This window comes from Ostrinia furnacalis, unplaced genomic scaffold (assembly GCF_004193835.3).
Source record: "Ostrinia furnacalis isolate ACB-3 unplaced genomic scaffold, ASM419383v2 OfSCF0319, whole genome shotgun sequence".
Lineage (NCBI taxonomy): Eukaryota > Metazoa > Arthropoda > Insecta > Lepidoptera > Crambidae > Ostrinia > Ostrinia furnacalis.
This window is the reverse complement of record NW_021130558.1, coordinates 235,760-263,510: the sequence shown is the minus strand read 5'-3', so window position 1 is coordinate 263,510 and position 27,751 is coordinate 235,760. Positions and strand designations below refer to the sequence as shown.

Genomic DNA, 27,751 nt, shown 5'->3' with positions numbered 1-27,751 from the left:
AATTTGTTAAGAATGTATCGTATAATATTTTGCCATAGTTTTTTTATAGGCTTGAAATTTATTGAAATTCAATTTAGTAACCCTGTGGTACAAATTATCCAACCGGTTGGGTAAATTGGACCGAAGCTCTGAACTCGTACTTTGTTGATTTGTGCTAAATATACAACAATCATGTTAATTAATACTTATGAAATAGTAAGTTGAATAATGTACCTTTTATTATATACCATGGACATTAGCAAAAACAAAAGAAAACTGTGTGTAAAATGGTATTGAAAAAAACTGGTCCAAATTAGCGGACTCCTCTCCCTTATGTGTTTTTAGTAATACCGAACTTGTAAGCGTACATTTACATGTAGGATGTTGTACTTACACGCTTAATCTGTAAACGCGTGAGTACGTATTTTCCGCAAAATATTTATGCACAGAAAAAGCTTTGAATGAATGATGTACGGCTGATATAACATTATGCTAATTTTAGTTGTAATAGGTGCCAGTTGCAATAAAATTGTACAGTCTGATGCACATCATATTATACATACTCGTACATAATGAAAGTTACAATATGTAAAGTTAGTCTCACAAACACACTTGAACCACTTAGCACTTAGTGCCGATAACTCGATAAATTGAAATATCCCAGCGGATTTTAGGTCAATTGAAATATCTTTCTACCTAGGAAAAGAGCAATAAATTCACTCGTAGTCGTTAATTAGCCTTCAATTCAGGTCAAGAGCTACCCTGGTTTTCGAATTAAAAACGTGTTTACTATTTTTTCAACTGAACTGAAGTTTGATGTCATGATAAAGTTTTCGTTCTATACAAAACATGCTATATCCTAAGATTTATTTATGAATAGCCAACAAAACTAAATTGTAAGCAAATACTCGGAACTTGCAAATTGTACACGAAAGTTTTCCTTTACATTGTCAATTTTGGCCTTATACCATTTTTTGGCCTTTAAATACTTTTAGATATTCAGATGTAGATATTAATAGAGTGAAAACAAGTACCTACTGTTAAACATTTACGAGTACGTACTTAATTTAATATTAGGTAGGCCTGTATAAAGTATGGTGAAGTAAATGTCCTAGGAACTCCCATAGCCTAGTTCCTAGCTTAGAAAGTTATTATCTTCTCTGAAGTTTCTGTCAAATTAGTTTGTTTGGAATGGCGGATGCCGCAGGTTGTCCAGTCACGTGCACCAAGATTATAGCACAATATACTTAAGACACTTTTGACCCTTATTGCCTCGACTTAAGGACTACGAGCGCCTACTGTACGCTCTGGGGGCTGCACATTTCGTTGATTTATCGTTTCCACATTTATTAATTCCGTGAAATATTGCCCGTTACAAGAGCCATTTCTCCCCGGCTCCTTGGGTTGAACGAAAAATTTCTCGGGCTAAATATTGTTGTTTTCTTTATCAAATGGATGTAAGCATGCACGTGAATTTCGATTTGTCATAAAGAACAATTTTTCTCTTGAGGTTTAGTTGTTGGGACAAAAACAATAATGGATTAACTGTAACTGAGTTTGGAACGCAATTTCAAGCGAAGTTATCGCATAATTTTGTTATTTTAGAGAACCAGCACTATTTAATGTTTAAATGATCATGCTTATGTAAGTAAATTATGAAGATTAAACAATATTGAGACGTTCAGCAGTCAAGATGATATTGAAGCACCCTCTAAATAATGCAAGCGAAGGATGCCCCCTTGAATCAATCCGCCATGAGCCTACCACTGTAATATTCACTGAAGCAGGGCCATTCATGAAATTATAATATGCCCACTGGCCCAGGTATAATAGCTTCTTAGCATCTGATTTGTTTTCCATATATAAGTAAGTACCTACAACATTACGCAAGCCGCAACAAAATATAATTACTGAAATATAAACAAAGAAATCTCTTCCTGGCACGGTGGGCACATTTCAATTTGAAACGAAAATAGGTAGTATGTATAGAATTTATACAAAAACATCCGCGAAAAAAAAAAAAGATACAGTTCGAGACAGATGATCTGGGTTCACTGTAAAACATTTTTACAAACAGCAGTGTATTTGAAAAAACCGTTTTGGAAAAATTATGACTTTTATTATTTCAAATACAAGTTAAGGTAGCTTCTAATTCGTATCCTCGAGGCGACCCTTTTCAAACTTGAATTGTGAGCACTATCAAATCAAATATGTATTCAGTTAGGTCCTTTCCAGGGCACTTGTACAGAGCAGAGATCAAGTAAAAAGAAAGTTTTCTGGAGTCATGATTGTTCATTTTGAAGAGCCAAACTTATAGTTCAAAGTCTATTTATTGTAGTATTATAATGTAACCTATCCTACTTATATTCAACGACTTTAGAAATAAACTTTTGTAACGTAAAGTCTATAACTTAGTCAAAGGAATCAAAGCGTCATTTGCATTCCATTCCACTAAACTCACAAAACAAAGCAATGGCAACCCAGATACCGCGCTGTTACAAATTCATTTTCCGTATTAAACCCGCCGCTGAACTTTACCTTTAAATTACAGTTACATCATTTACAAAACAAATAGTTTTAGACAGTGCTAATATAAATGATACCTTTCCCCGTTTGTAATGCGAGTTTACTAACACGGGGCTATCCGGTGACAGTTTTGAAAATAAGGCCATTGTTTAGCATTCATGCTGGCATTTCGAACATCATATTTCCCATTTGTAACTTTGAAATAGTTGAGTAAATACTTGTAAGTAACGCCCGTACCTATTCACAAACATTACTATGAAGTCTCACAGTGCGTGTGGATGCACAGGGTGACACACGAACCAATCACAGAGCTCTATTCAACGCTGTGCGTTTGATTTGCTGCTTCTTTGCTGCTCGCATCGTTTGTGAATACGGGCGTAAGTCTAAATAAACGGATGCTTAGCGCTTAAATGAACTCAGAAGTAGAAGTAAAATTATGTCAGGAGTCTTTATATCGCCGCATATAAGCTGAAGTATTTTTCTATTAGACAAAATATGAATAACATGATCAAAGATACACGCAGTAGGCAGCTGCCTCACCTTGTTATTTAGATACGCGAAGGGTAATGCCGCTCAAATAACTCCAAGCTTTTATCTTAGTCTAATCGATTTTACGCTCGTCTACATCGAAAAAAGATAAAGGCACAAAATATATTTTCTTTTTATAACGTGTCTGGAAATTTTTCATATTCCAGATACCTATTTCTTTCTCTATTCTGAAATCTTTTTATCCGGTTAGGCTTAAAAATCAAATTTGTTCTGAATCCGATAAGTAGGTAGGAAAGTCAATATGACTTTACGTGTACAACCAGTACAACACTTTTATACAAGAAGAATAATAAAAAATAAATGTACATTTAATAGGCAAAGGCATTACGGCATAAGTAACGTACAAATTACTATAAAACTGTATTTTTGGACTCTACCTACTTGTCCTAAAAGGACCCCAGACACTATTTTTCTTTCACTGACCAATTTTAGGTAGGCCTACTTGTAAATAGAAGATGAATATTTTTTCTGGATATTAAATACCGTTTCAGACCCTTGTCAACGTCGGTGTTCGAAGCCACGAGACAAGCATGCAATAGCGAAGGCTGTCGTTTTTATTTCATAATGAGTTAATTAATACTCTCATGACCGCAAGTCATGGTCGGACATCGTGCCAGTTCTCGATTATATCGCTGTTCCGAGTAAATGTAATATAATCGACACTCACTGTCATCATTCGGTGAGGAAAACAAGCGAACGGGGTTAACGGATATTCGTACGCGAGAGTTTTCGATCGTTTTCGAAATTGGAACAGTATTTTTCCTTAAAGCGAGCTCGAGGGACTTTCTGTTTTGTAAGAAGCAAGCGTTGATTTATTAGTTTCTGAGCTGTTAAACTGGTAAAAATACTTGTAGATACTGTAAACATTAAGTTATTAATTAAGTAAGCTATTTTTAAATGTTTTTAAAGCTAATTTTTTTGCAGAAAAGATTTTTCGTCTACGACTTCAATTAGTCTAAGAACATAATTAAAATAAAACGCTATTTGTAAAGGTTAAGTATTTGTTTACCTTAAATATTACGAAAAATACTAAACTTGTTTTAGGCAAATAATTAAATTGCACTGCAATATTTGCAGTCAATGATTTCAGAACGCGTTAAAAATGTGTAAAATGTTCAAGGTCAGTTTGTTTAACCAAACCACTCAACCAAGACAGTGTTTTACAATTATTAATATAGTTAACACATAATTGGCTTTGTATTCGAATTAGAAAATATAAAAGAAGTAACTAAGTCAAACTCGTGAACTGTGTGACGAAACATTTGGCAATATCCGCTCCGCTGTAAACTGTAAGTGCCAGTGAAGCGTGTAGGCAATAAGTGCATGTGCAACGCACCGTGACACGTGCGATGTGTATCAACGTCCGGCCTAGACAATGCTAGGTGTAAAAGATACGGCATTTATGAGGGATAGATAATACTGGATGTAAAAGATATGACATTTATAAGGGCTACACGAAATTAGGTGTAAAAGATTACGGCATTTATGAGGGAAGTCGTGCAAAATTGACAAAACTCCGTTCGTTCGTATCAGCTGAAAGACGTCCACTGCTGGACAAAGGCCTCCCCTAAGGATTTCCACAAAGAATCCTGCGCCACTCGCATCCAGGCATCTCCTGCAAGCTTCACCAGATCGTCGGTCTACCTAGTGGGAGGCCTGCCCACGCTACGTCTTCCGGCTCGTGGTCGCCAACTCAGGAACTTTCCTGCCCCAGCGGCCATCAGCTCTACGAGCTAAGACAAAACTTATTTTACTAAAATATTTAGGGGAAAAGGGGAAGCTTATTATATCAAACCGGCTTCAAACTCCAAAACTTTGAATATAGATTTTCGTCTTTCCAGCATTAACATAGGACCACCACTCAACTTGAAAATTACTTAAGCCTCTCAGTGTAGGTACTAAGGACGGAAATAGACAGTATTTATAGAAATAAGTGTCTCAGAATGGAAACTTATCTTATCGCTTAGAGTTACTAAGCGAAAGCTTTTCGGAGAATTGCAATCAGACACTGGTGGTACCGGCCCTCCAGCTCGCATGATGATACAGGGTTATTTATAAAATACTAGCTGACCCGGCGAACTTCGTACCGCCTTAGCGTAGAGATTTTCTTAATATTTTTTTCCGTAAGAACCATCCTTGGATTTCCACAAACATTTTAAAAAAAGGATTATCGAAATCGGTTCAGCCGTTCACACGTGATGCCGTGACAACGCGAAACGGGTTTCATTTTTATATATATAGATTAATAAGAGTCTCATAGGGGCTATTTACCATACATAGTACCTCTACATGTATTTGTTTAATTAAAGAACAATGATTTTGAATTCAAAATTATGTAATTACGAGTAACAACAGTAAGTTGCGACTTGTGTTGTAGGGGATATTTTTATTTTTAATATATTCAGTCCTTTCAAAAAGTTCATAGGGTTCATATTATGCTCCTGTTAAGAGCTATTAAAAGATTTACAAATAGCTCGTACCTATACGTAGTGGGTTCTTTGGCCATCGCTGCATTTACGACGTCGAGCTAAGAAGTAGGGTGTCCAAACTGCTAAATAGGTTGGTAGGTAAGTATTTTAAATATTTTTACAAATATCTACGCGTACAGCAGAACAAGAGATATACAAAGAGGAATGAGAACCTTTTCTTTACTTAATAGCGATTGATATTAAAAGTATGGAGCATTTTGAGTCATGAATTTTTTAACAGGCGCTTATATCGAATTAAATTATAGTCGCTTTTCTATCATGCAAACTATTTGAAAGTAGGCCATCCCTTGTTCTGCGAATACCGTTAGTGAGAGCTAGTATTAACATATTTCATTACGAAAGAGTTCGCGTATAAGGACAACTTTTCCCATTCTCACGTGTTGATCGCGGCCCAATCACCGGATGCTACCATTAAATTATTACGCTACATCATTACGGCCTGGGGGTCTATTCCGTAAAGATTGCGATATTTAGGGTCTAGGCTCTAGGCTCTTTTACACTCATATCCGCATGCCAGGGTGAGTGATAGAGACAGAGGAAACTGAATTTCAAAAGTCTACACTGAACAAAATGTTTGATGTTTAATAACTCAATATTTATTGCTTATACGAAAAAGTGACATGCAAACTGTGTGCTATTAATAACGGAACTAGTAACATAAATTAAATTAATAAGTGGGTACTAGGTGAGCACACTGCAGACAGTATTTTATACAACTAATCAGAGAATTGACCAATTTTATTTTTGAAATAACAAAGTTCTATCATTTAATTAAATTGCAGACGAGGTGAAGAAGATCGGCAAGACTTAGACGCGAAGCTCAAGACCGAACGCGATGGAGAACTGTTGTCGACGCCTTTTGCCCCATCTAGGGGACATGGGACATAAGGTCAAGTAAGTCATAATTTATTTATTTAAGGTACACCCAGAACGATCAATTTCAGCCTGCAACAAACGACTCCTCGGATCATCTCGGGTCGGGTTAATCAGGTCGTCAGTCTACATATGTAAATGGCAGGTTAATGACCTTATTCAGGGAATACAATACAAAATCAAAAGAAACTCCAGGCATGCATGTCATGGCATTAGGAATTATACAGCAATAGTGTTCACAGCCATCAAATTATGTGTGGCAACTAATTGCTTGTAGTTTCTACACACGCGAATTAGACAGATCGATGTCAGCAACGTGATGATACGACTTGAACGCTTGAGCATTTGGCAACCCCATTACTGGACTAAATTGATTGCTGCTGCTTCGTCACCCTGTATACCTAATCTCGTGTGCAACCGCACAATTGGAGGTGGCTTGAGCGCACTGTGGGAAATAACTCTGCGGTTTTAAGCTCAAACTTTGCCAGTCCTGCCTCTGATGAGAAAGATTGCACAACCCCTCAAATGGTAGTAGGTACCTGCTTAATATTTGAGTAGGTAAGCAGATTTACATACTCTTATGTACTATCTTATGCCCGCGCCTTTGCCTGTAATAAGTAGGTATACCAATTTGTCATAGAAAACCAATGTCGCGCTCGCGCACGCGTTCCATAAAAGACAATCCAAAATAAAAATCTAAGGAAGTGAAATAAAGAGCTATTATAAAGCTTACCCTGTATCATTATAATAAGTCAAGGTTTATTTTTGAACTTTGCCGTAAAAACTTCATAATTACATGTACAACGAAACTCTAGACTATAAAGCTCTGAAACCAAAGTTTTAATAAATAAGGATTAACTGCGTAAAGTGTCCTATTACGATGTGGTATGGAGAAAATGTACCTACTTTAAATATAAGTAGTATTAAAGGCCGGTAGATCTATTCTCATAAATAAAACACTGGATACTCAACTTTCACATTATATTGCCTTATTTTAGATACAATTCATCACTTAGCACAAAAGCGCGCGGAGTCATCTCCGCGCGTCCCTCTATTCTGACGTTTGATTCTCGTGTGACATTGACGTATTGTCAATGTCACTATGACAGCATCTCATTGGCTATAACGATACCGCTATTTTAACGTTTTATATTTTTCACAATTAACAGTAGGTAAGGAATATAAAACATAAATTCAGCATAAAACACCTCTAAGTGAGTTTCAACTTTTGTATTCCTTCAAAAGAACCTCCCATTGTAATGCAGCGAGACGGTAATGTGATACACATTACATCCTGCATACTAATAATATGGTGATTGAATTACATACAGTTGAAATTGGCCTTTACTCGTATTAACATTAGCTTTTATTTAGTCGATGACTTCTAAAAATTTGCTAGATACTCGTACATAAATAAAAATGGAATTAACTTTTTTTTCTAATTCTGATAACACTAAAACAAAAATGCTTTAGTTTAAACCGAGTTTTGATCGCGGTTTCAAAATTCGTGCCTATGTTCCTTCATATATTAACATAACTTTCTCAAACTGCTACACAAATATTATTCGAATGTCTAATGTGCGTAGAATCCGCTAATTATGTCACTACTATGGCGCTTTTTTAACACGAAAGCGCACAACACTACGCGTGAGCAAAATGAATCGGTTACTTTCGTTACTTATGAAATTTGCGTTTTACACGATTCAAATCGTTGTTTACCCGTTATACCTGACGATTGCGTTATTTGCGCAAACGCACTGTGCCAATGCGCGGAGTGGGTGCGCATTACGTCACAGGCCAGTGCGCATCGGGCCCATTCACATACTCGGCCGACTTTTTACAAAATTAGACAATATAAATGCAAGTTTGTATAACAATCGTTATAAATTAATGGTTATCTTCATATGAAGTGAAAGTTGCGTTGTTTTTTATTATAATTACATGGTGGCCGTTGCAGAAGATGAACATGTAAAATAGGTATGGCATAGTAAAATCGTTACGTCGTCGGTGGATATAAGCATTGTGTCATTGTGTCTCTCGCTAGGTGAAATTCATCCCAAGTTGATATTTTAATATAAATAAAATTATTAGTTATATTATAGTAGCCTGAGCTCACTAATCTTTAAATTCTGATTTCAGCTTCACGTTCTGAAATAATAATAACCAAGTTTAAACTCTAACAACGAGTAAGTATTGGTGACACATACAGCAAAATAATGACAATATGCAATTAGAAAACAACTAACAAAAGCTCTCCCATAAAAACAACACATAGGAAGAACAGCACTTATCCCGTGTTTTTCTTCTTGTTGTTTCACGCCATTCTTCCGTTTTAATGTGGGACATATTTTTCGAGATGCTTTGGCAAAGAAACAAGCCAAAAACACTTCGCGAGTGAAAAACGGAAAAGGCAACAAAAGTTTTAAGTCATGTTTCACAATACTTAGTGTATCAAGGTGCTATTAAAATAAATAACAGTTTTCTTCAAAGTAGAATAAATATTCAGTTTCCTAGAGAGGAGTAATACCAAAGGAAAATGTGTTCATTCATTTCTTTGATCCCGGCCACATGCTTTCTAGCCAATCTCATGTTATATTCCGGTTTAAGCTTTTTCATGAATTGTAAGATTTCAAGATCCTTTTTTACTTCAAGCATAGTAAATTAATTTTAAAATAAAAAAAATGTTAATAAAAATTGATGAAAAACTGAAGTCAAGTTCAATTTCCACGACTACAAGTTATAATAACTGACAACATTGAAAATAGCTAAGATGTTAAATTCATTTCATGCATTGCAAAATTTTATTATTTATTTGAGAACTAGGTACAATATGACTGACTTGCTCAATAATGAATAAACGATTGCACCTGCATAATCAGCCACGTATTAGGGATTAAAAATAAGCTCGGTACGTGACAGCGCAACTGAGTGCCTCACAGCGATGCAGGGGCACGGCTGCAATCACGCATAAGGCTGCCTCTTTAACAGCACTGTAGCGTACAATATTGGCCAGTATATCCAACATTTTCTCAATTAGTTTTATTGTTTTGATCACAAGATGCAGGTGCAATCTATGACGGAGGATTTGCTCTGAGAACACCTATTATTTTGTACTTTTTAAGGTCAATCATCTTAGCTATCCTACAGATTGTAAAACTTCAAATTAATTGAATGACCTCACAAAAATAGAAGAGTTTATACGTCTAATGATAGGCTAAATCAGTAAGTACTTACGTACAGGCTAGGCTTTTTTGTTAAATCACACTAGGTATATGTATATCTTTACACTACCACAGTATGTAGCTCGTAGTGCCATTATCTGTACATGAACTCTAGTCACTCTGCATTCAAAATAGTAAGAATCTAGAGCATAAGCAAACTCGTTACTTTGCATTAAGAAGATCATATCTGGAGCATAATAAAGGAAAAACGCGGTAACTCAACCGGGCAGCCCTACAAGTACCCAGTCGAGCATCTTTGTGCGGGTGTACAAAAGTGGTAATCACAGCAAAACGCTGCAAGTGGGTCGTCAAGAACATTTTTCATTCATACCTTCTGTAAACTAGTTCTGTCGGTGAGTGACCAGATGACGTAATTTCACTTAGCATGCTCCGCTATTGAGAAAGCTTTGCTAATTTGCATTAGAACTTAGATTAACTTAGATAATTCTAATTAAGATTTCAAACTCTGAAAATACAAATGAGATTCTTGGAGGCTTATCTAACAGAAAGTAATTAGCAACTTTCATAGTTTTTTGTTCTCCTTTTGAATATTAATAATGTTGTTCTAGTTATTAAGAAACAGCTGCGAAGGTCAAGTACGAGTTAAGCTCCGTATAGTAGGTTCCATAGGTTTTTAAGTTTATTTTTTCATTTAAACTACATAGGTAGAACTAAAAAGACAATATTTTTCAATATAATACAAAATGTTTGCAAAGTTAATGAAATGGTCAAAATACAAGTTTATTTTATTACCAAACAAAAGCTAGTGAATAGATAGCCATATCTTTATGATACCATTTCGTATTACTTAGGAATTCAGTAATTTTCCAAGAAACACTCGGGTTCAGTTCAACTCGCAAAGTTACGGATATCTATCTGACTTTGTTTTCTTAACAAACAATAAAACAATTTCCGCGTTTACAACCGAACACCCGATACGAGCAAACGAGTTAATCGCGAGTTGTTTGCTCGTGCAGTGAAAACAAGCGTCCAATATCGTGCCAAGTTCAACACAATGAAATTAAATGCAACTTAATTAAATTCAAAAATGAAGTAAAACCTTCGCATTCCGTTTTAATCTACGGTTTAGGACTCATTAACAAGTTCATTAACACTTAATCTTATTGCGTAATATTCGGAAATTCTACTTTACGGACAGATAATCGCATTATACTGAAGGTACAAATGTCTTACGATAAGAAACATAAAGTAAAGCATGATAAAAGGAAAAGCCCAACGTTATGTTTCCTTTGAGTGCTTGCAATAAAAACGAACAAAACAACAGAAATAAACAGTTCAAAAATAGACATTTTAAAAAGTAATATGCAATTATGTGTACATAATACACCATGTACCTACCTATGTTAAGCTTAGAAGATAGGACTAGACAGTTAAACGCTATACCTACCCTATTGTATTCTATAATGCAAATAAAAAGAAAATTATAATTGAAAAAAGGCTTTCATAGATAGATAAACACTTTTCTTTTACCATTCAGTCAGCGCTAAGCATTCAATCTGAATTAATTGTTACAAAACTATCTCATTAATGAAATCCGAGATTTTCTCTCCAAACTGAATAAGGAATTATTAAAACAATAGGTACATTTTCAGGGTTCAACTTCCATAGTTGAATGGGTTATCTCCCTTTTGAAGTCTGTTTGGAAAATATTTTAGCCGAGTCCCAGCGGGTAAGGTTCGCTCTACAGTAAATAATTGCGCACTCCCACATAAAGGTAGACAACGCGTGAAGTGTCACTAAGGGCCACAGCATACATGCTACTTTCAGCATCGGCAATCGGCGATTTTGCGACTGTATCGATGCAGCACTGCGATTTATGCCTTCGAACGCGGTATCCAAATCGCACGTTTTAGCGTCTCTATCGATGCAACATCGCGATTTCGCGACTTCATGCGCTCGGACGCGGTATCGGAATCACGCGTTTCAGCGACTGCTGCCGCTGCGTTGAGCTTCCGAAAATCGACACAATCGTCGCGTTTGGTGTTTTTAATTGTGTGGTGTGGAATATGTCTTCAAAGTAAAAAACTCATAAAACTCATTTATTTTTGCAAATAGGCTTTCAAAAAGCACTTTTACACGTCCCAGTATTAACCCTACCACTGCTTCGGGACAATAAATGGGCCAGTGGTTAAAAAAATCGCCGATCGCCGATGCTGAAAGTAGCACGTGTGATGGGCTCTAACGGCACACGGACGGCCCGCAGACGCCCGCAACTATTCACAGGTTGTCGTACAATATAAGAATTTATGGGTTAAGTAATAAGGACTGGAGAGTGTTGGTTGGGGTAAAGGTTGACTGGTATCGAGGCAATTTTACGTTCATTTAACCCCCTATCACACTAATGTTTTTCGGGCATACGCGTGTATACTAGGGCGAGCGTGCAAACGCATTTTATAATAGCAGATTCCAAAGACAGTCTCAAGTAATGAGATTATGATTTCTCTACTTTTAAAAGTGGGTATAAGTTCAGCTTTTTCAGTCATTTATAAATAACAAAAACAATCTAATACATAGCCTCTTGAAAAAACTTAATAACTTAATGTTAAAACTTCAAATACGAGTACCTTCAGATGCAGGTAATAACTTTCATCATATTTTAAAGGGCATCAAGTTAGCTTTGCGAATAAAGTTATAAAAGAGCTGAAGGAGTTCTTCGCTTGGCTTAAAATTGGCATAATCTCTATAGATTGCTGCGGCATTTTCAATTTTATTAAAACGAAGTTGCTAGCTTAATGCTATAACGTGAAAAGTGTGCTGCATTCACTTATGTTTGAAAACTAAATAGCTTCTGTTCGCAGCTTTACGATACAAAATTAAATAGTGTATAGGTAGGTATCCGATCCGGTCCGGTCAAAAACTCTTCACTTATTCCAAACTAGCTGACCCGGCGAATTTCGTATCGCCTAAGTTTATAATTAGGGATAATGTACGGTCAACAGCACGTCAACGTAAACACTGTGGTATCTTACGTAGTTGCGATAGGGGCGACTTTGCAACGAAAATGTATAATGTATGTAATGTGCTGTCGACTGTACGTAAGTAATGGTGAAAGAGTTTTTCAAATCGGTCGAGCCTATTCAATACAAACAATAAAATCTTTCCTCTTTGTATTACTAATAAACTCTAAAGTATATAGAAAAAATGCTTTATTTTTCTTGGAACAAAAACCGATAATACTATGCTGAAATTGTGTTTTAAATAGGCGCTGGACAAGTGGACAGTTATAGGGCAACCTTTAATAAATGTACTGAGACACGTGACAGAGGTCGACATAAAGATAAATTGCAGACGCGATCGGAGCCTGTAATCCGAGAGAAACACTAGATTTTTGACAGGGACGAATACGCATGTAATATCGTAGTAAGTAATACCACAGAATAATAATTGTAATATGTTACTTACAATCGATGTTGAATACACGATTTTGTTGGTATTATTTTTTGGCAACGTTTTAAACTTATTTAATTCATTAAGTAAAATTATTTTATTTTAGTTTATGTAATTGTCTTCTTTTAATTAACTTTTAAATTCAATTGTTATAAGACCATATTTTATGTTCAATCACATAAGCAAGGAATTTGAATTGGAAATTAGTTATATTACGAGTAGTAGGCATAGTACAGATTGATTTTAAATGGATTTTAATCGCAAGTATTATTATTAACCTGAGTAGGTAAATTATAAACGATCCTTTTAAAATGGCAATGCATTATTAAACATATTATTATTTTATTTTTCTACTATTTTATATGTCTCATTATGAATATCCTCGTGAATTTACATATTTAATACTTATGTTAACCTGTTTAGAAAATGTGAACTACTTTTTTTACCTATTTTAATTTAGAATTTCTTCTCACGAAATATAAATTTATTGACGATTTATATGTATTTACTTAAGAGCTTTTAGTTGAATACTTTAGAAGTGGAGTTTTTTAAATGTTTCAATATTTTATATGTAATAAATTTAATTTTATATAATGTTGCAAAACAAGTCTAACTGCTTAAAATATTAGATAGAAAATAGAAATAGAAATTTGTGTCCCAAATAACAAATCTAAGCCATTCGAAGGCTTACGAAAATTAAAATTTTAATTTGGGGCTTACTTGTACAAACCTTAGATCTAGAAAATGTCCAAATTCTTTAAGGAAAATGTACTTTTATGTGAGAAACTTAACATTATGGCCCGAGTTCACGTCACGTGATTCATGGACTAAATCATTTTCCCAAATGATATATCTTCTTGAGATTATTCGTGTCCCCACTTTTCTATGGCACTGCGAATCCTCTTGTCGTTTTTGGCCATTGTCATAAAATGTGTCGACATGAATTACAGGCTTTTTAAATTAGACTTGTAAATGGGGCAACAAATAGTAACTCATCACAAAAATGCGCACCTTAACAAAGAAAGAAGAATATTGTATAACAAGAACAGAGCCTAAATGCTCACTTTTTATTATTATTCTTTAAAAAAGACACTGCTTAGTTCGCTTTATTTTAACTATTATTAAGTGCCACAATCAACAATATTAAAATAGGTAGTACTTCCCTACTATCTCCGAGGGTTGTCGCCATAAAATAAAATAAGCCTAGTCCACGTTAAAACCTAATCCTAATGTAAAAAGCTCGTTTAGTTGTTGTAGTAAGCCACAGATAAGTTTCATTCTAAGAAAACAACCTAAATAGCAGTGGCAATCAATTTGGTTAGCCTTTAGTAGGACATTAACATTTAGCTCCCCACTTGTACCCGTGCGCCCTTGACACGATTCCCTAATTACGGCGCGTGCTTCAGCACACTACATATTATATACAATCAAATCCGTTTTACATTACGAAATTGCTTTTAGAGTTGAGAAAAAATATTATTATGAATTAACTAATGTACGGACGATGCAATGGAACATCAAACGAAACCCTATAACACCTTATTATGTAGATACAATAAGTCAGATTTTGCTTCGACTTTTTGTACCTAATTGTAGTTTGACCTTCGATAATACTGAACTGATAAACTTTTAGACTAGCCAAGGCTTAACAGCTTGATAAAGTAATTGTTACGCGTTCCGACCTCAAACTAAAGATAATTAATTAATTATTTGACTTTCAGCTCCTACAAAATAGAATACAAGACTAGGGAATAATTAAGGTCAGCCAAAAGGTTGTTTACAAAAGATATTTGGTTTGAAAAACAAGATTAGACTGAAAGTGTTTTGGGGGAATCTTATAAAAGAATGAACTTTCATTATCGGTGAAGTAACCAAATTATTTTCTCGCTAAATCTTTTCCTCAATTTCTCGGCTCGTTCAGGGCCTGCGGTGGCGATCGCTATCTGCCATTCACCGCGCCCTTATTTCACCCTATTTGGCTGATCACTACTCTTTCATGGACGTTTACTGTCCGGCTATAATATCATTTTCTTTTCGTCCTAATGAATAAGATACTTATTTTCTGCCCTTAGGCATGATTAGTTTCTAGAACTCAGTAAGTAGGTATATTTTTATTTTGCTGACATTCAGAGGCTGAAATCATGAAATAACAGAGCTATTCTGTTAGCTTGCTTTTATATTTACACGAAATTGAAACGAAAACGCGAGGAAAGCCGCGAGGAAGCAGAAGTTAGTTTAGTTTAAAACTGGAACAATATGATCATAATGTACGAAAAATTAATTTTCCGGAACGGCGTTACTAAAACTAATTTTAATTAAATAATAAGGCTGTGATATTATTAACCTTCTTTTGATAATTTGATATAACAGCTGCTTATAATTACGTCACATGAATGAAACGTACACACATCTAGTATAATATAATAAAGGGTCATGCTCTGATAAGCACGATAGAGTAGACCTCAGTCAACGAAACTTCGCGCAGTAAATCCTCAAGTTTACGTAATTAATCTTCCTACGTCAGTTTTAAAGACAATCGTAAAGGAAACTTTGAATATGAAAGTGCAGTTAATTTAAGACGTAAGTGGCAGGTGTGTTCCTTCATTCCTAGAGAGATCGCCGAGATACCTACGAGAAATTCTGTTTAATTATTACTTTTGTTTGAATTCATAATTAATTTTCCATTTTTTTAACTAAGTAATGTTAGACTTTTATTATATCGATGCTGCCAAAATTGGTTTTTCTGACCAGCGCTTCTAGCTTGCTTAGAATTGAGTAACTTAAAAATAAAACTGAAAACCTATCCAAAACAAACTTGATCTTGAATTATTGATGATACACGTTATGGAGAAATATTTTCAGCACACACTGACGTAAAGAGAAGTTCAGTAGTTCAGTCACGTAGTTCGAATGAGTAGGACTCAGCAATGGTCTATTTATGGGGTGGCTGATGACGGCGAGATACTGATGGTATCGCCTAATTTATGGCAACGCAAAGGAATTGTCTGAATTATTCCTGTGGGTGCGCGCGTAAGTACTCTACGTAATCTGTGATAACGGTAAGCGTTTATCACACGGAGTTCGAAAGCCGTTCGGAATTTGAATTGTGAATTTGAATATTATATCCATTCTGTTTTATGATGTTAAAGGATATGTTTTATATGTATTTTTAAGGCCTCGCTAAGGCTAAGGCAGTCTGGGTGTATACGAACGGTATATGAACACTCTTGGCTGCCTGTGCGCGGGCTCCCATACACCGTCATAAATTATGTTCGACTGGCTTACTTACACCCAGCATTGGTAATTATCTACAAGGGTATTGAAAAGTAAGTAAAGAAAAAAGTTTTTAAAGTCTTTAAATGTTACGGGTGGCCACGAGATTTTATAAGATTAACTTCATCCTTCATTTGCCAACTTTTTTAATTGTTAGCGTGACTCGAAAGTAAACAAGCTAAGTACGTTGAAATACAATGGGTGAAATTGGGAAGGATTATGTGGCTTTGACCGTGTGATGTGAGGCTTAAACAAAAGCCGAGCCACGTTTCGTGTCGAATCACGCCGCATTAATGTCATGCGCGGTGCACATCAGCATACGTAATAAGTATACTAGTATAAGCCCCTGATTGCATTATAAATCGATACTGAGATTGATATTAGGAGCCACTTGCAATTACACGTTTTATACTTTATTTCTGATATTATGATATCGAATAATTAACAGCTGGTTAAATTGCTTAATGTCACGATATACGAATGTCAATTTATGAAAATTACTGAAATAATAAAAAAAATGCATGAATTTGTCTAATGAATAAGTATAAATAAGCTTCCTGCAAAAAAGGACGTTACATGAGCTTACATGCAATGGCAACCCAACAGTTTTCCTAAACATGTCCCATAATTTTTTTGCCCTACCATCGCTTCGAGACAAACATTTTGCAAGTGCTGAAGTGCAACAGATGCAGTTACCACTATCTTTTGCTGTTGAAATATGTTTGAATCAGGCTCTTTCCTAAATTGTTGTAGATAATTATGTGACTATCTTGTAAAGTAAGTGCAAGTAGGTGTTAGTACTTTAATACCACACATTCCACACAATGCATCGTGCTCTCCATCTTATGTCGAATCTACCGTCATGCATGACCTGCGTGATCTACGTGCATCAGTACCGGCTTTGTCTCCCGCTTAATCGGCCGCTTAATGCACCTGAATAAATAATACGAAGCAGCTGCTTGCTAAAGGTCGACATTTACGAATAATATATCCAAAAATCAATTTGTCCGGGCTTCTTCAAGGTGAGAGTGCTTGCACTGTAAGTGCTTATTCACGATCCTAGACTGCATCTCACTTAACATCAGGAGTGAATGCGGTCAAATACCTGCCTTGTTCTGTATAAAAACACGGTCAGATTTTAGATGTATCAGTTGAACTTATCAGTTAAACTGACCGTGTGTGACCAGCTTAACGCCTATAACCCAGTATTCAGGAACCACGCTTAAGAAAAACTGAACTCAAAAACTGATTCTTTGTGATTGTGACTCATCCTTGAGTGACGTTTCATTATTTGGGCCTTTGGGAAGCAGTGTGTTTCAGAACACGTTTGTTTTATCCCGAATTCGAGTAAGCCAGAGAAAATGGGTTAGGATGTCGCTCTGTGATTCTTTGAAACCTTTTTCGGTGTAAGACCTTTTTGAGTTAAGTCCGCTGTATGCTTTACTTATGCAAATTGGTTTGCTGAAATCAATTTAACGTAGCGGGCTGTGTGTGGTCTACCACTGATTACTCTAAAACCTTTTTCTTGTAAAACCTATTCATAAAACTTTATCGTAATACGGAAACTTACCTATTCAACGATAGAGTACCTAGGTACTTTATAGTTTTAGTTGCAACTAAGAACAAAGGGGAATGCAAAAGCTCCGAAATTAAACAGTTAAATGTAGAGATTGCAATCGTAAATCTGGGTCTCAACCATTTTGGACACCTGCACTCACTATTAAACTTGTGCAGTTTGGAAAGCCTTACCGCAACCAAAAAGCTTTCTTAAGCACCTGGGACCATTCTTGTTTTTGTTGTTTTAAAAGGATCGAAACTCTACTAATAATCCACACGAAACTTTATCTGTCTGCTACTTTTTATGCTCACCACTAACTAAGATATAATAAGCATAGAGATAGTTGGGAATCCAAGGATAATCATAGAATAGCTTTTAACCTGGTTTTTGCCAGTCTATCAGTGAAAGACTGAAATTCACGCTGGCGAAACCGCGGGCAAAAGCTGAAATTTATCTTGCACAAAAATAAGGGTGCGTTACACTACGAGTATTATAATATTACGAGTACTTGGTAATAGCTTATTCATATTTTTGCATTACCATAGGTTATTCCTTTATTATTGGAGCTTAATAGTGTATCTATTTGACATGTTACCATAAAAGTACTTACCTACTACTTACTGCCTTACATACACGTGCTATTCTAGAACAGATTGCCTAAGGGCCGTGACCTTTGCGTTTATTTTTAGGCGGCATATATCTTCCGGCGCTCATGCACGCTCGTAAAGCGATGGTAATGATCAGAGGGCGGACGAGAATGAATGAAAAAACAGTCAAGTGTGTGTCACACTGCGTATATGTTGCAAGGTTCCGTACCTCGTCAAATTTTTCCTCATACGTCTTGTAAGCTTGAATCTGAAAGATGCATTTGGTGAGTTTCAAGGACTTGGTTGAGGCTCATTTGCTAACGCTATATTAGTTTCGCTGTTTTGGACATTGTGTTGTGTATCGCCTCATGTAAAGTTGCCCTTTCTTCTAATTATATTGCGTTCTTCCTCAACTTATATTTACTTAGCGTGAGCGGGGCATATGACTCTCAGCGATCTCATACAAAAGCCGCACGTCACCTCTGTCAAACCCGTTGTTTGTGACGGATTAGTACCTTTATTTTATTTTCAACGGAACCCAAAAAGACACGCGTGCGCAAAGGTGTTGGTGCGAAGTACTCGCCGCTTTGAAACAAGTTGCAGGGCAGGGCTATCGCGGGAACACTTCGCAACTCGGACAGTTAACACAATTTCCTAATTCCACTCGTTCGACTGGTAACTCTTAAATGTTGCTTCTATTTATAGAATCGCAGCTTTCGATGCAGTTGCCAATAAGTTCTCAAGCTTTCATTTCTCACTGCTCACGATAGATAATTAGAAAAGGAACCTTTTTTGTTTGTATCTAGCAAAAAAGACTCATTTTATAAGTTTTCTTCGAAACAAAACAATGTCAGGTAATTCCCATTGTTCTCTAACAGTAAATGGTTAACGTAACATTTTGTCAGCGTTAGATGTAATATCCACATTAACACACTCGTCCCCATTAGTATAACAAGATAAATATCTAGGAAACTTGACGGACAATTAAACCCAAACAAATGTGAGTAGTTTGATGATAAAACTATCTTCAATAAAGCCTACGCTGAGAACTTTGTTTCAAGTACCCACTAGCAGAGCCGCTAACGCTTAAGTGGGACTTCAAACTTCGTATCGACAGCCAAATGTATGTTAAGCCGGCCGGTGCAAACCCTGCGACCTAGTTGTAAGGTACGATCGGCCCACCGCGGCCGACGGCTTTCTTTCCACTCGCACTTACGTAACGTGACGTAAACGAGCCGTTTGCTATACGCATACCGCAATTATAAAACAGGTCAATACTCTTTCGCTTTGTGCAGGTGGTCTTCGGCAAATCTGGCGAAATCCAATTATTGGATTGGCGATGTTGAAAAATTTTGCGCGTGTATGAAAGAGAATGCCCGCGGCATTTGTGTTCTTATAATCTATTAAGTACATTTATGATTCTGAATTACGGCCGGTATAAGTCAAATTAAAGTTTTATTCATAAGTAGGTACTTAAGTATAATCATTTAAACCTTTAAAGTTTCCGGCAGAACGTAATTGGATCTAAATCTATGACCGATTTCTGAACGAACTAGATAATTAATACTAAACGAATTAGATAACTATTAGGTAACCTACATTTGGGTAGTTCTACTCACGGTGGAATTATTTAGGACCATAAAATGAATCTCCAGTTTTTGTTAGTAATCAGTATAAACAGTGACTAAAGACCGAGAATATACCACAACATATCCAATTTTTAACGGGCCAGACAAAATTATGATAAATATTGATTTTATAGCGGTTTTTCTATTTTCGATGGACAGGGAAGTGAGAACATATACAGGATAGTGAAAATTTAACTGAAAGATGCATTTGAGTTTATAGTCTTTATTTTAAAAATAATAAAAAATACTTTCATGTGCATCATAAAGGTCCACTATCAATTGAACATGGAACTCATTTAGGTTGCTTCTTTTTCCGTCACCTGATCTCTTTGACTTTTCCCTACTATTTGTATCTCCTTCTATTATCTTCCTCTTCTTTCCTCGACGCTTTTCTTCGACTGGAAACAATTCGTTAGTATCTATTTTCGGCATCTCCAGCAATCCATCAGGATCATCAATGTTCATTCAGTCCCAGTACACTCGTAAGGTCAACCAAGTCTGATGAATCAAAATACTGGTGTTGCAGGCACAGTAGTGCCCAGTAGGTCTCAGTTTCAGATTCAGTTTAGCGTCATCAACATTTGCTTTCATGGAAGAATATTTTACGATGCCTATTTGGAAGTGCTCGCACACGTTACTGCAAAAACAGCTAAAAGTTTGTATAGAGTCAAGCAAGTTAAAATGGAGTATCCAGTGTATGCATTTGCCTACACTTAGTGTATTTGTAAAATGCCTTTATATGGCAGTAAGTTTTGCTGGTTAGTCGATATTAACTTTTCCATTTTCTTCGTAAACCCAGGGAAATGATACACAGGGAAGTGAGATTTTTGATGTATTTTGCCAAAATCATGAATTATATAAACTTCATATCAAATTTAATATTATCAGTCAATGGACGCAAGCGAGTTTGACAATATTGTTTCATAATTGCCCTAAAATAATATAAAATACTGTTATAAATACGTAACAGATGAGTGAGAAGTTGTCTGGCCCAGACACGACAGACGATGATAACAGCGTAGCTGCGTCTAACTGACTGACGATTTGGGCGAAATAAACGTTTCACTAGGCGAACTTAACTGCATACTTAAATACATAAGAACGACAACGTGTCTTACCCTTTGTTTTGTTACAAATTTTAACGTGTTTATAGGTGGCAGGGAAGTGATACTTAATTCGTGTCGCCTTTGTTCAGCAATCAAAAAATTATGTAAATAGGGAATTCAAACATAATCCATATAGGTTAAATGAAAGATACACTAATGGTAGTAACCATTAGTGTAATATAAAGATTGAAAGTATTCAATACAATGTTATTTTTGACTAATTATATTTTTATATATTTTTTATTGTGATTTACATCATGAATTCTGTAATGTCACCCCACAGGGAAATGAGAATTTTTCCCATTTGATGCCATTTTTGTCTGGGATGTTTTTATTAAAACGTGTTGAAATTCAGTGACCAAGTACTATGTGAGTTAAACTTTATTAATACCCTAAAACGAGAACTATTAATTGGTAATTTAAGGAGCTGCAGGTTGAGCCCCGTAAAATTCCCTGATTTGTAGAACTACCCATTTAACAATCAGTGAAACATTATAAGCTGGATTTGCTCCAACGAATTATTTGTCAAATTTCCAAAAAGTTTAGTCTAAAGAGTCTAAACCATCCTTACGCAAAAGTTTTTGCTTTAAAGTTCAAATCAAGGAGTCAAACCCGCGTCCTTTGGCATAACGGTCCGTTAAGAAACCACTAGGCCAGGCAGTCATATGTAGGTTACAACTACTTATAATTCTTCCAATCAAAATGATGATTGCATGCGGTTCACTGCACGCGATTAGATTACGCTACAAAATGACCATAAAATAACCGTAACAAAATTGATTACGGCGTTTTTGCATAACACTTCATTAACCGTTCCAACCACGAATTATTTATTTAACAAGATTTTTATAAATGCCTAGTGTTAATTGGAATTGTCTGTGAAATAATCCTCTAACGAAAATGAGTAATTGAAAGGTTTCACAATGACTTTTTACATTCTGCATGATTCACAGATTGCTTCATTATATCCAGTAGGTACATAGTTATTTACTTTTTATTCTTAATAATTAAATGACTGACGTAATGAGGTAATAATCGTTACAACCTTTTTTGTTTAAAGATAATTCGATGTTTCTTTGTAATCATTAATGTCGTGCTACATAACTTTGACATGTTAACGTTGCAGTTTAATCAATTGTTTTTATAGTAAATAGCCACAACCTAATAGTAAATACATTTATTTAATTGTTCGAGTCTCAAATTTAATATGTAAAACATAGATCTATGGTAGAGATGTACATTTTTAAAGAAATCCAAAACTGTTTCTTGCTAAAAACATGACGTGATTTCCCTCTAGACTTTAGACCAAACTTTTTTGGTCAACTAAGGTTTAACTTTATCTAGACTACATAAAATAGATTGCTTTTCGATGTATGTTTTATGCACATTAAGCTACTTCATTGAGATTCCCTAAGGACTAACAAAGTTATTGAATGTTATTTGTAGTGCTAAATGTGATCTAAGTATTAAATGCATTCTAAAAGGACATTCTTTTGTTTTTAGAACAAATTCTTAAAAATAAACTATGTATTCCAAAAAACGCGTAGTCTTTTGTTTTTTCACAACAAATTCCACGGCCTCTTCTCTTCTTAAAATCTTATCTAGTCAAAGGAATACCAGCCGTCACGTTTTCGACCGCAGACGGTGATTACGAGACACCCAGGCGTCAGTGATGTAACGCCGTTGCCACGTGACGACCGGTGTCGAATCTCGCTTGCATTAACGGAAAGCTCCTATACATATAAGCTCTCTGCTAATGTGTTTTAATTTGCAAATCTTTTGACATGCTTCTGACGAAATACAAGTGCGAAATCTATCTTTACGTTACGTGCAATTAAGTAATGTTTTCAGTCTAGTCTAGTCTTAGACAATTAATCTCTAGGTACATTAGATAGTGATTAAGAAAATATACAAATAAAAACATAATTTGATACACAATCAAGTTCTCACACGCCATTACGCACCTTGCGTTACATAGAGCGTAATTATTATTACTGTATCAAATAATTAACTTGTGATCGACTGATCGAAGCCGTTTTATTAACGAGTTCATTGAACAGTTAATTGGTTTATTAAATAATAGGTACCTACTGCACCTTGTCAGTATTGCTGTCATATAACGTTAAAGAAAGGCAAGCATTCGCAAAATGATACTCACAAAAAAATATGATTCAGTATGAATTGTCATTTGTTTTGCCAACTACGATAACATTCAGAAATTGCAACGGGTACTTACATATTTATGTTCGTATGTTACAAAAAACTAACATTAGAGCACGAGGTGTAACACGGAATTGCGGAAACAAACAAAAAACGCTTTGTTTTCGCTCATAACGGCAACATGTAATTAAATACAGCGCTCAAAATATTACACTCGTTCCGGATGTAATAAGATTTCTCAGCGGATGATATTACACATTTTTAGAAATTTTATTAGTGTGGAAATGTTGTTTCAGTAACATTATCTATTTGCGCAATAACCAACATCGTTTAACTACGATAGTAAATGATATACAGGGTGTTTCTTGTAAGGTGTCAAGCCGAAGGCAGGTGATAGGTGAGGACTAGACCTATCGATTTCACCCCCATGTATGTTCTACGATTTTTCGTAGTTTAGAAGTTATCGTTAATTTTGTGATTTTTTCAAATTTCATGACCTAGTGGCTTAATTTTTTTTTATCTTTTTTTTGGGTTGACTTTTCTCAGATTTCTTTTTTTTTACAGATTCCCTATTAGTTGCAGATATTTGAAAAAAATAATCACCTTCCTATCTTTGATGCAAGATACAAAATTTTTGCTAGAAACATAAAAAATATGCTTTTAGCAGAACATTCTAAAATTTTCAACTGAAATGTATGAGAAAAAAAAAGAATTTCCATAGGTCCAAAATAATNAAACAATTATTCGTAAATTTACAAAAGCTTCTTACATTCTAATATGGTTTATCATCAAAATTTTCATATTCCTTTTTGTATACCACATGAAGAGCAAGAGCTTCCACGTTGTGGATAAAAAAAACTTTTCAGTTATTGTCTCTAAATGTGTTCTACATAACGTAAACTTAGGGGATTGCAAATATTACTTAGTCCTAAGAAAGTCAAAAACATGTAACGGAATCTCCGACTTACCACTTTAGTGGAGCGATTACAGAAAATAATGGCCTATTAAGTACATGTTTTTTTGTGTTATTATGAAAGTTTAGAAAACTGCGCAGTTTTTAAAATTATTTTGGACCTATGGAAATTCTTTTTTTTTCTCATACATTTCAGTTGAAAATTTTAGAATGTTCTGCTAAAAGCATATTTTTTATGTTTCTAGCAAAAATTTTGTATCTTGCATCAAAGATAGGAAGGTGATTATTTTTTTCAAATATCTGCAACTAATAAGCAATCTGTCAAAAAAAAGAAATCTGAGAAAAGTCAACCCAAAAAAAAGATAAAAAAGAAATTAAGCCACTAGGTCATGAAATTTGAAAAAATCACAAAATTAACGATAACATCTAAACTACGAAAAATCGTAGAACATACATGGGGGTGAAATCGATAGGTCTAGTCCTCACCTATCACCTGCCTTCGGCTTGACACCTTACAAGAAACACCCTGTATAACAACTAAACCTAATTAAACAATGACCCTGGTGTTATACTTTATAATTTCTACGCGCAGTGCAAAAGCATATAATAACGAATAAGAAATACTAGCGTAATGAGACATCTGACATGACTCGATCGTCATTTTGTTAATATTACTTTTACTTACTTTTAGAGGCCCACAGCTCGCCAGCGTTTAACGCCTGAAGGTAAGCCCTGAGGTCTTCGTCGCACTGTTTCGGCAGATCCAAGCTTTGCTTCGCAAACAACTCCAGCCAGTCGTGGTGGTCCAGCAGACCCTTCATCCAAGCCATCCTCGACCCTGCCACTTCACTCGTAGAGTTCACATTTGCACCAACAACACTCACTAGCACTAACACAGTCACGAGATACATTGTCCTTCCTCCAGATGACATTTTGAAATACATTTTGAGATTCTAGAGGGTAATTTTCATGATGCAAACAATGGAGAGACGAAATTCACAGGGTCGTACTCATTTTATCGGTGAATACCTGCAAAAAAGAAATGTTGATGTCAGTGTAAAAGCCAATGCCACTAATGAGGTATTGTGGAAAAGCTTGTTAATCCAGCAAAAATGTTTCAGTAAAAGAAAATACAAAGTAACCCTGCAGAGCTGGACGTGACAGTTAATTATTATAAAATGGTAAATATTTTTTATTTTCTTTTATTTTCACAGTAGGTACCTACAAGTGCAATAACTTGGCCAGTAAACAACAAGTTTTAATAAAAATTTTAAGTTCGAATTCCTCTGTAGTTTTCGTGTAACGGCCAGACGCGATCATGAAATGTTATTTTTCCAGATTTTCGTAGCTTAAAAGGATCGTTTCCAGCACAAAGCAAGCCCGAATCTACTCGGCTACAAAATAGGTTATTCGCCATTATAAAGTTAATGTTGCCGGGTTGCAAGGCTCTAAACCAGTGTAGCGTGCCAAAAATGTTGCGGAAAATCTTAAATTATGTCCCGGTAATGGCATTTTCCTCATTTGTTTCTATGTTTTATTCCCACTTACTTCGAATGAGATTCATTAAATTTTATTGGCGTTATCTGGGCTTACAAGAAAACGCTTGAATAAACACCCAATAAAAAGCGAGCCCAGCGAAATTTTCACCTCAGCTATTTTTCTTATTGGGACAAAGGGTCGCTTCGGAGTATGCGTTTATTTTGAAGGCAAACAACCCTTTTCATCTGCTTCCCGCAGTCTTGTTTGTTTAATTAAGTATACTTTCCGACATGTTTGTCCGGATTTGTCAGTTGTTAAAATAATGTGATTATTTTTTCCAACGTTATTATTACAAAATTAAATATTTATCCTAAATATTAAAATCCTGCAAATACATCATTTATTACGCTTAGGTACATCTTTAATGATATTTTTTAATCTAGATATTGCACACCTTGATGCTTATACCTCTCGCACTTAGCCGTGCCACAAAGGCTTGCAACAAACATTGCATTACCTATTGTACATAACGCAATATGCCATGTAGAAAATTTTCGTTTCTGTTGAATTTACTTTCTCTGTGAGAACAATATAGCTTGCAAACAGGGCTTGAACTTGCTAATCTGAGTATGCCTCATTTGACTCGAGAGGAATAAATTGCGTTTGCATATTGCTTATTGTTGATAAAAATATTATGATCACAGAATTAGTTACGATCAGAAGAGACTCATTGCGCTATTCAAATGTTTGGGTAGCACAAATATGCCTACGCTACTAAGGCTAGGTTGCACAATCTTACTTTAACTTTAACAAACGTCAAAACTGTCAAACTCCATACAAAAACACCATTTGTCGTTATAGTTACGGTTAAAATAAGTTGGTGCGGTGCAACTTAGCCTAAGTATTATTCTAGTGAATTAGATACCCGTTAATCAGATTATGCTTGCGGGCATAAGCTAGATAGACGTCGCGCTCAGATCACAGAGCAGATGCGCCGAAGTTGAACTGCGGTGGCCGCAGTCGGCAGCATGCCAGACACAACAACACTAATTGAGAGGCATTCCAAACACGATGCATTGGCGCGATTTAATCAACTTACTTTTTTGGAAAGGAAAAAAAGTAGAGACAACAATCAAGCTATCAATCTGTTAAATTATTTAATCTGGTAGGCCTTAAAATGCAAGTTTATTTAAGACATTGTCTCTATTTGTTTCCGACGTTAGTTATTAACATTTACATTTAGGTAAAATATACATAATATGATTGTAACATCTAAGACGAGGCTACACCACCGGGCGAGATATTGTATTACCGTCAAATCAAGACAAGATGAAAAATAGATTCTAAAAGATCTTTTCAGTTAATATTATGCCTTGGTGCCTTAGCAAGGAAGCAAAACGAAGGAGACGCAGAACTGTCCGTCAAGAGAAGTTTCAAAATGTTTCCATCTAGTATGTATTGCGCAGTAAAACAAGAAGGTTAAGGTAAAATTTCAGTTTCAGTATAGAATTCTAGCTAGTACTCGGTATTGTGTAGTATACCTTTTCAAGAAAATTATTTAGAAATCGGTCCAACAGCAATAGGTAAAACTGACACTAACGCGCGTATTCACAAACGATGCTTGCTTAACTGAAGCAGCAAATCGAACACTCAGCGTTAAATGCAGCTCTGTGATTGGTTCATGGTCACCCTATGTGTCCACGCACACTGTAAGACCTCATAGTAATGTTTGTGAATACGGACGTTAGAATTCCAACAATGTGCACGTAATATCTACCTACACTACCAAAATTGCAGTGCGACAAACCAAATCGTTTTATACAAAAACTAATTTGCAAAGTCGACAAACGTTATGCGAACACAATTCGGCGGCGAGCAGGAAACATTGCAAGAGCAGGTCGGCTTTTAAGGGCCATAAACGTCTCTACACCACCTCAAGCTGTGCCTCCATGCAGATTGCAAGCGAGACAAGGAAATCTCTACGACGAATCTCTTGCGTAAG

The 27,751-nt window shown here is 35.6% G+C and overlaps 1 protein-coding gene across 1 annotated transcript in view; it reads right to left on the bottom strand.

Moving 5' to 3' along the window:
* Positions 1 to 27,751, bottom strand: part of LOC114360124 (nose resistant to fluoxetine protein 6) — a 72,886-nt gene that overhangs the window by 27,086 nt on the left and 18,049 nt on the right. The window contains exon 2 of the mRNA XM_028314703.1: positions 24,956 to 25,299. Within this exon, the coding sequence (XP_028170504.1) occupies positions 24,956 to 25,214 (259 nt within the window). The 5' untranslated portion in view covers positions 25,215 to 25,299. The remainder of the gene's footprint in view (positions 1 to 24,955; positions 25,300 to 27,751) is intronic.